This window comes from Colobus angolensis, unplaced genomic scaffold (assembly GCF_000951035.1).
Source record: "Colobus angolensis palliatus isolate OR3802 unplaced genomic scaffold, Cang.pa_1.0 Scaffold64, whole genome shotgun sequence".
Classification (NCBI taxonomy): domain Eukaryota; kingdom Metazoa; phylum Chordata; class Mammalia; order Primates; family Cercopithecidae; genus Colobus; species Colobus angolensis.
In genome coordinates this window covers 1,229,361-1,238,239 of record NW_012120043.1, presented here as the reverse complement: position 1 = coordinate 1,238,239, position 8,879 = coordinate 1,229,361, and the positions used below count along the sequence as shown (strand labels likewise).

The 8,879-nt window shown below is 54.4% G+C and overlaps 1 protein-coding gene across 2 annotated transcripts in view; it reads right to left on the bottom strand.

The window, feature by feature from the left end:
• LOC105527623 (PWWP domain-containing protein MUM1) overlaps positions 1-8,879 on the bottom strand; it is a 21,815-nt gene that overhangs the window by 5,835 nt on the left and 7,101 nt on the right. For both annotated transcript variants that reach the window (XM_011964021.1, XM_011964022.1), the window contains 6 exons: positions 7,648-7,718; positions 5,838-5,914; positions 5,010-5,070; positions 3,103-3,178; positions 2,798-2,848; positions 1,362-1,798 (listed from right to left, as the gene is read on the bottom strand). In XM_011964021.1, the coding sequence (XP_011819411.1) occupies positions 1,362-1,798; positions 2,798-2,848; positions 3,103-3,178; positions 5,010-5,070; positions 5,838-5,914; positions 7,648-7,718 (773 nt within the window). The remainder of the gene's footprint in view (positions 1-1,361; positions 1,799-2,797; positions 2,849-3,102; positions 3,179-5,009; positions 5,071-5,837; positions 5,915-7,647; positions 7,719-8,879) is intronic.

The following is an 8,879-nucleotide window of genomic DNA, read 5'->3' as shown; positions in this document are numbered from 1 at the left end:
CGGAGCTTGCAGTGAGCTGAGATCTGGCCACTGCACTCCAGTCCGGGCGACAGAGCGAGACTCCGCCTCAAAAAAAAAAAAAACAAAAAGGAGACACTAAGGAATCACCCCATGTTTAGTATGATGATCATGGTAAACACATTTTTAACCGAGTCCGTCTGGTTCAGAGCAGACTCTCTCCCACTCGGCCCTGTGGACATCGGGGCCAGACTGTTCTGGGGGGTGGGGCCGTCCTGGGCACCGCAGGGTGCTGAGCAGCAGCCCTGCCCCAACCCACTCCATGCCAGAAGCACTCCCAGCTGTGACAAGCACAAATGTCCCCAGACACTGCCAGTGTCCCCCAGGGGGCAGAATCACCCTCATTTTAGAGATACACACTAAAGTATTTATGGGTTTAAAAAAAAAAAAAATGTGGCCAGGCGTGGCGGCTCACGCCTGTAATCCCAGCACTTTGGGAGGCCAAGGCGGGTGGATCACAGGGTCAGGAGATCGAGGCCATCCCAGCTAACATGGTGAAACCCCGTCTCTACTAAAAATACAAAAATTAGCCAGGCGTGGTGCGGGTGCCTGTAGTCCCAGCTACTCAGGAGGCTGAGGCAGGAGAATGGTGTGAACCCAGGAGGTGGAGCTTCCAGTGAGCTGAGATGGCGCCACTGCACTCCAGCCTGGGCGACAGAGCAAGACTCCTTCTCAAAAAAAAAAAGCTTGAGGGTTTTTATGCTCCAAAAAATAATTCCAGGCAGGTTATGGGCACATTAAGAGTTCACTATGTTATTTTCTTTTGGGGTCTATTTGAAAATTCCCATAGTTATGAATAGTTTTGAGTATGTTTTTTTCCCACAGATGTACACATATGCCCAGCAATGTCCTCTCTGAAATTTCAGATACAAACTTCAAAATAATCTGTATTTGCTCCTCACCAAGCACCAAATCCACAGCTGAAGTTCAAAATCACAGACAGTCTAATTTCTGGTTTTTTTAACTTACCATGGGTTTATCAGAGTATTAGATGTATAATCAACTTACAATTTTTCAACTTACAATGGGTTTACCTGGGTATTAAATGCGATTCTGACTTGGGAATTTTCAACTCACCGTGGGTTTCCCAAGACTGACCCACCGAGGCCGGGGAGCATCTGTGCGCCCACGGTGGCGAGGGAGTTCGCACCCCGGGTGCTGACAGCTTAGGACAGTGCCCGCGCGGCTCCGTCTCTGCACAGGGGTCAAGCGCACGCGCTCACGTTTCCCAGCACTGATGGGATGTAAACACACGAGGCCTCCGCAGCCTCCTCGTGCAGAGTGTTGGAAAATCCCAGCATAGGCTCCTCCCTGCCCACACAACACACCGGTCTGCGGCTCACCTCGGGCAGAAGCACGTCCAGAATGAACCGGATCCGGTCACCGTTGGTGCGCCGGAGCACCTTGGCGCCCACCTCCTGGTAGATGCCCTGCAGGTACTTCACCACCAGGTCCAGCTGCCCTTCGTCCTCCAGGTAGGTCTCCACGCAGGTCACGTACTGGCTGGAGCTCAGGAAGGTCTGCAGCCAGCGAGACGGCTTTCTGCTCTTCAGGATGGCCCGCAGGTGGCTCTCCGCGCCCTTGGCCTTCACGATGTACTCCACCAGCTTCTGGTTGGCCCGGTCCCGGGCGGCCCGCGAGCGGTCGGGGAGCACTTTCCGGCAGGGCTGCCTCTGCCCCAGGGGGCGCCCCACCACAGGCTCCTCAGGGCTCCCCTTGCTCAGTGGAGGAAACCTGGTCCCCAGGACGTCCTGCTGGATGGATTTGCGGACAGGATAGCCTGCAAAGGAAGCACCTGTCGAGGGACCAGCGCGTGGGCTGCCTTCCTCGGGCGGCAGTGGGTCAGGGCCGATGGAAGGTTGCGACATGGCAGGGGTGAGGGCAGACCCTAGCGCTCGAGCTCCGTGTCAGCACAGGAGTGCAGCGTTCATGCTCCTAAAGACAATTCCTCTGCTGGGACCCCTGGCCTTTCTCCCCTCACTGGGCCCGGCAACCAGGTTTAACCCTTAGAGCAGAGCAAAGTGCCTACCCGTGTAGCACTGCCCAAGAAGAATCAATTCAGCCACGTCCACTCCTCTACCAACTGGGAGGCATGGAAAACCCCACTACTGTCGATAACGGAAAATGCTGGATCGACAATGAAGTGGTGGCCAAACATCCTGGTGTCCGTGACACGTTCTCTTTTTTTGAGACAAGGTCTTGCTCTGTCACTCAGGCAGGAGTGCAGCAGGGCAGACACACAGGTCACCACAGCCTTGAACTCTCGGGCTCAAGCCATTCTCCCACCTCTGCCTCCCAAGTAGCTGGGGCTGCAGGCGCGCATGCCACATGCCTAGCTCATTTTTTTCTATTTTTTTTTTTTGTGGAGACAGGGTCTTGCTCTGTTGCCCAGGCTAGTCTTGAACTCCTGGCCTCAAGCAATCCTCTTGCTTCAGCCTCCCAAAGTGCTGGGGTTACAGGTGTGAGCCTCCGCACCTGGCCTACATTCCTAACGATACCTGATGTGTGCAGCCACCAGCCACAGTGGGGAAAGGGTGGGTGTGGCCCATGGGACGAGGGCCCCAGGGCAGGCTGGGGAAGCTGCGCCAGTGGACACCAGCAGCCCGAGGTCCCAGGGAGCCTCAGGGGTCAAAACCTCATAGGGGTTGCACAATGCTGTGTGGCTATGGACAGTGCCTTGACCCCAACGTCCCCTTCCACAGCTCTAGACATAGAAGACTGCTTTTTCTAAAGAGCTAAAAGGCCGACTACACTTTCCAAGATGTGCCTGTAGACTTACTTATATCAGCCGCGTAATATTCCAGGAAAGAGCCAGCAAAAGACCCGCAGCCTGCAGGGGGTGGAGGGAGAGAGCACTATGTAGACCTAAGAGGAGTCCCGGGAAGTGTGTTCAGGAGCCGGCCCAGTATCTGTTTACGAAATAATCCAGCCAGGCCAGAACCCCAGCCCACCCACAGGGAATGTCGCAGGGCCATGAAAATATGCTCTGCCTCCAGGCAGCTCCAGCCCAACCCCTCCAAGGGGTCTTTAGAGGCGGCTGGATGCCTGCTGCCCGGCTCCACCCCTCCCCAGCACCCTGCATACCTAACCGGACCCTGTAGTCAGTGATGAGGGAGACGCACCAACCAATGGCCTGGTCAAAGTCCTCCCTGGCTTGGTTCTATAACGAGACCCGGGCGATAGGCGTCAGTGGGAGGCAGTGCCAAGCACCCTGGGTTCAGAAGCCACGCAGAGCCCGGGGACCAGCCAGGTGTCCAGGCTCCCCACCCTCCAGCCCACACCTCTGATCCTCCCTGACAAAGGGGCAGACACCTCAGGCAGGGATCCCCTGGGAAACGGGAAACCCACCAGGCACAGGTCTGGGCCCTGAGCTGCTCAAATGGTGGGCACAGGGGACCCGACGGCTTGGGGCGATCTGAACGCATCCACGGTGGAAGCACCTCCCACGTGGCCACTGTGCCACGTGACAGGACGTCAGTCCCGGAAACAAGCTGCTCTAACAGCCGTTTTCGTTGGGAGCTGCTGACTGCAGCCAGGCTAGGCCACCACCTGGGCTGCGCTAACAGCACCTGGGCTGGCAGCAGGGTGGGTCCTCAGAAAAGGACACAGCAGCCCCAAAGATGCCACAAAGCCACGACCATCACACAACGACCCAGGGAAGACTCTGGAGCCGAGGGCCACGGGGGGCCCCGTCAGAACACCCCAGGGCCGGGTGGACGCCGCGCTCTGCCGGCCCAGCAGCCCCTGCACTTTCCTAAAGCACGGACTCCCCAACAGCACCCCTTAGAGGCCACAGTGACGGCCACTGAATCGAGTGGGCTTCGGGAGCCCACACACCTGACTCACGAGCAGACGTGCGCACTCTCAGGACCCAGGGTGTTTTATATAAACAGCGGCCCTTCTACGTTTAAGGCACGGAGCTTCCTGCTGTCCTCCTCACCCCACACCTTCATCCGTTTTGAGAAAGGAATTCAGATCCGGCTGGGCGCGGTGGCTCACGCCTGTAATCCCAGCACTTTGGGAGGCCGAGGCAGGCGGATCATGAGGTCAGGAATTCGAGACCAGCCTGGCCAATATGATGAAACCCCGTCTCTACTAAAAATACAAAAATTAGCAGGGTGTGGTGGTGCACGCCTGTAGTCCCAGCTACTCGGAAGGCTGAGGCAGCAGAATCGCTTGAACCCAGGAGGCAGAGGTTGCAATGAGCCAAGATCACACCACTGCACTTCAGCCTAGGCAACAGAATGAGACTCTGTCTCAAAAAAAAAAGAAAGAAAGAAAAGAAAGTAACTCAGATCCCTGAGAGTGGAAAAGACCCACCACATTTTCTTTTTTTCCAGAGGAGTAAAAATAACTGCACTGAGTTGACGTGTTGGTGCTGAAAGTCGCTACAACAAAATGAGTATTTCTAGAGGAAAAATAGACATTTCTGAGTTAGACAAACCCCTTGCAGTTCATCGACAGCACGTGATGAAAGCTGGCTGCAGATCCAGGGAGCGGGAAGCCGCTCTGCAGCAAGCTGTCTGCCACGTGATATCAGCCAGGCTCACAGGCGGCACTCGAGGGCCCACGGGGCTCCCGATGCTGAGCTAGGGACACCCCCGGCCGCAAGGGGCTGGCTCCCGAGGCCCCCGTGCCGTGGGGTGGACTGAGACAGTCGGCCGGGGAAGGCGGTGGCCTTGCGCAGGGGCTCTCTGCTGCAGCCTTGCCTGGTGGCCCTGGGCAAACTGTCCTTTGCCAGAGTCCCAGCTTCCTTACCTGTAAAGCGGGGAAATGGGGCCACAACTTCCCAGGACAGTTGTGAGAATTCAGTGCAGTGACTGAGCCCGTGATCTAACTCTAACGGCCAGAGTGCAGCCCAGCTCTGTTACTTCCCACAATCATTCACACGCATACACCGCAGCCAGGATTTCAAGAGCTACACACAGAGGACACACTTACTAATCACAAAGTAAACCACTTAAAGCAAGCACAAAACATAATCCACCTACCAGGAGTGTCTGTTTCTCTTTACAATCAAAGTGCTTTAAACTTTTAAGAGACACTGTGAAACTTAAAGCAGAGAGAGGGAAAAGTTAACATGAATGAACTTCCTCTAATAAGCTAAAAACCTTTCCCTGCCTGATTAAGATCAGTGGAGGCCGCTGGAGGCCCCGCCAGCCCCAGCTTATTTACGGAAGGTGACCGTTTCCTCAGCTGCCAAGACGCCGCGAACGCACCATGGTGGGCCCAGTGACTTCAGCAACACTGACTGGGCCGTGCCAGGACAGGCCGACTCTGGGGCCTGGGTCTCCACTCCACACCTCCCACCTCTCGGGGGCAGCACGGAAGTACCAGATGACACTGGTTCTGCGCGCTTGGCTTGGGAACGTGCACTGCGATGACTGCAAAGGCTGCTCTCGGCCGGCTGACCCATCAACGTGTGTTTTCGCCCCATGACTAAGGAACAGCCACGTAACCCAGGGGCACGCTCAGGTGGATGCAGGACGCTGTCTGCACACCTGCGTGGACATTTTGCTAGTTTGTGCGAAACAGGGCCACAGGGAGTGTCTGGTTGGGCTGCCTTTCAAAGCCAGCAAATCAGGTTGTGAAAACCGCAGTGTTTGACCGGATCCTTCACACAGAGCCTTTGTGTGACTCACCCTCCCAGCGAGTGAGAGGTCACAAGAAGGACATGCCCCCAGTGAGACCCCGCCAGCCCTGCCCAGGCCTGGACTCGTGCCGGGGTCTCCCCTCTGCCCCTCTGTCCCCATGCCTGCTCTGAGAGCGGCCAGCCTGCCACCCGGGCCCACTCACAGAAACCAAGAACAGCGGGTTACCCTTTCCTTTTCGGGTTCATGTGTCCTTCGATGTAGAGCACACTTGCTTTCTTATCTCTCTGCCTGACGCTTTTGACCTGTTTGCAAATCCAAGAAAATAAAACGTCAAAAGAGAGATCGTGGCTGACATCACATGACACATCGAACAGGCGTTGCCCCAGCTCTGGGGCACCCCAGCAAAGTCTCCCGTAAGGAGGCATTAAGAAACGGCCCCACGCTCTGCCACACGCATCACTTCAACGCTTTCCCGGCAGAGCAGAATCAGCCAGTTTTGTTTGGGTTTTTGAATAAAAAGAGCCACAGCTACCGCTGCCAGCTGCCTCTTTAAATAAGCGTCCTGAGATTCTCCAGCGGCTCGGGGGGCAGGTTTGTCCTCCTCGCGCTCTGGGGGAGTGGAGGAAGTGCAGAAAAGCTCGGGAACAAGCCCGGGCCACATGGGGAGGGGCAGGGACTGCGCCGCGCTGCCACCTCCCCCCAGCCTCCCCAGTCCTGGCCTCCCGGGGACACCGTGAGAAGGCAGCGAGGAGCGGAGCACCAGCGACCAGCGCCTCCGGTGGCCCTTCCAGCCTGCACTCTCAGGGAGGCTGCCTGTTCTTATGCCCCAGGAACCTGTCACATCAGTGACCTGTTAACCCAGCAGGGACCCCAGAAACTGATGAAAACAAGAGAAGACTAGCAAGGTGTGGGAGGGGAAGCCAGTGCCAAGGGAGGGCGGAGGGCCCAGAAGCCCGGCCTCCATCACTGCAGGCCAGCAGGCGACAAGAGGAGCCCAGCTAGGCCATAAATGTGTTGCACCTCCCCAGCAAACAGCACAGACTCAACCCCAGGTTTCCCGGAACCATAATCAGTCACATGCAAGGAGCCTGGGTGACTCGGGTGAGGTCAGTCATTACAGCAACAAAAGCATCTCCGGATTACTGCAAAGCAAACGCCTTTTGGATTTAAACATCGTTGTCTCTTAGGAGGATAAAGGGAAAAAAGGGATAAAATATGAAGAAGAGGTGAGGGCCAGGACAGCACCTGTGCCCAGGACAACAATCAACTAATGACCTGCAACTTCCAGGCCTGCAGAGACGGAAGCAGAGAATCTGCCCCGGCTTGAACGCATCACCCACACCGGGAACTTGGACAGGATTTCAAACTCCTATTTGTATGCATGCAACCAACCCCACCACAAAATCCAAATTAATGAGCTCTAATGGGGGAAAACGGGGTAAAATGCACAATTAAAACGAGCAAATCACAAATTTTTTTTTTCCTTTTTCTTCCCCCGAGATGGAGTCTCGCTCTGTCGCCCAGGCTGGAGTGCAGTGGCATGATCTTGGCTCACTGCAACCTCCAACTCCCGGGTTCAAGCGATTTTCCTGCCTCAGCCTCCCAAGTAGCTGAGATTACAGGCGCACGCCACCACGCCAGGCTAATTTTTTTGTATTTTTAGCAGAGACAGGGTTTCACTGTGTTGGCCAGGCTGGTCTCAAACTCCTGACCTCAGGTGATCCACCCACCATGGCCTCTCAAAGTGCTGGGATTACAGGCGTGAACCACTGCACCCGGCCACAAATATTTTTTTCAAGCAGGTCTTTCTAAGCCTGCTTGGTGAAAATCTGCCCTATAAACTTAACACCATTTCTTAACTTAGGTACAGGCATCTCCTAAAGTCTTTTGTATAAACCCACCAACTTTTCCCAGGAAACACAAAATAATGAAAACATTTATCCAGGTCAAATTATCAAGAACTGAAGATGGGTGGAATAAAAATTCATGAAATTTAAATAACTACATCTTAGAAGACGGAGGAAGCTGTTCTTACCACTGCAGGCCAGAAGGGGTATTTTTTATATTTAAGCCAGACTAGCATTCCTACTTCAAACGAATGTGGTTCTAGAATTAAAGAAAAAAGAAAAACAAAAAAAAGAATAAACAAGTCAAATCCATATCAAGCACGGATGTAACAGCCTGAGAAAACACAGCACAATATTGTTGAAACCTGACTTTATGCCATTCACTTAAAAGATGAGGAGAATCTGAAAGGCAGATTCACATTCCCCACACTACTGGAGTCTAACCAGCATCGATGAGACAGTAAAACCACAGCAGCTGAGTGTGGGGCCGCACCAGGGTCTCAGCTGTGACAAACGCACCCTGGGAACGGGAGCAGCACATGACGGGCGGCAGGGGCTCTGACCTACGTGTGCACAACTTCCGTAACTCTAAACTAACTCCACAGGAGGCACTTTCTTAAAGAGAGCGTGGCACAAAACAGAAGGGAGATAATAGTATGCGAAGAAGACCCAAACACAAGGACTGAGATTCTAAAGAGGATTCTGAGAAACTACGGTCAAAAATGGGAAAATTATTTAAATCATAACCAGAAAACTATGTATAAATGAATGATTTTCAATGCCAAAAAAGAGTGAATTATTTAAAATTTTAAAACTAAAGTATCAGAAAAACTACTAGAAACAGTCTGTCCTTAGACACACAAAGCCTGTGTCTTCCGCACTGTGGAAGGTGGAAGGAAGTGCCGTGGTACACGAACACAGACCAAAACCTAAAGGCCTATAAAGTAACCATTACATGACCAGAGGAAAAGGGAGGCCAACTGCGGTGAGTGCCTGCTGTGAACATGCACAGCGTCGTTTCCCCTGGTGAGGGGCATTTCGTCTTTAAGAGAAACTTCCAGGCCCACGTGGACAAGCAACCAATTCAAAGGCTGGTCAGCGAACCCTCAGAAAGATGCCCAGCCTGACAGGTAGGAAACCAAACCAAACGGGAGCAACACCCAGTTCCCACTGCAGGCAGAAGGCAGGCAGCACCAGGCTCCATGACGTCCCAGTGAGCCGACCCCAGTGGGGCAGCGTGGTCGGAAGGGGCCCTTCCCAAGGGCCCTGTGTTCTTTCTGTGTGCGAACTGATCCTGCAGAAATGATTTCCTGGAAGTCCCGACAGGTGCCCCACGGCACCTGCGGTCCTGGGACCATCCAGACGGGTGCCCCACGGCACCTGCGGTCCTGGGACCATCCAGACGGGTGCCCCACGGCAC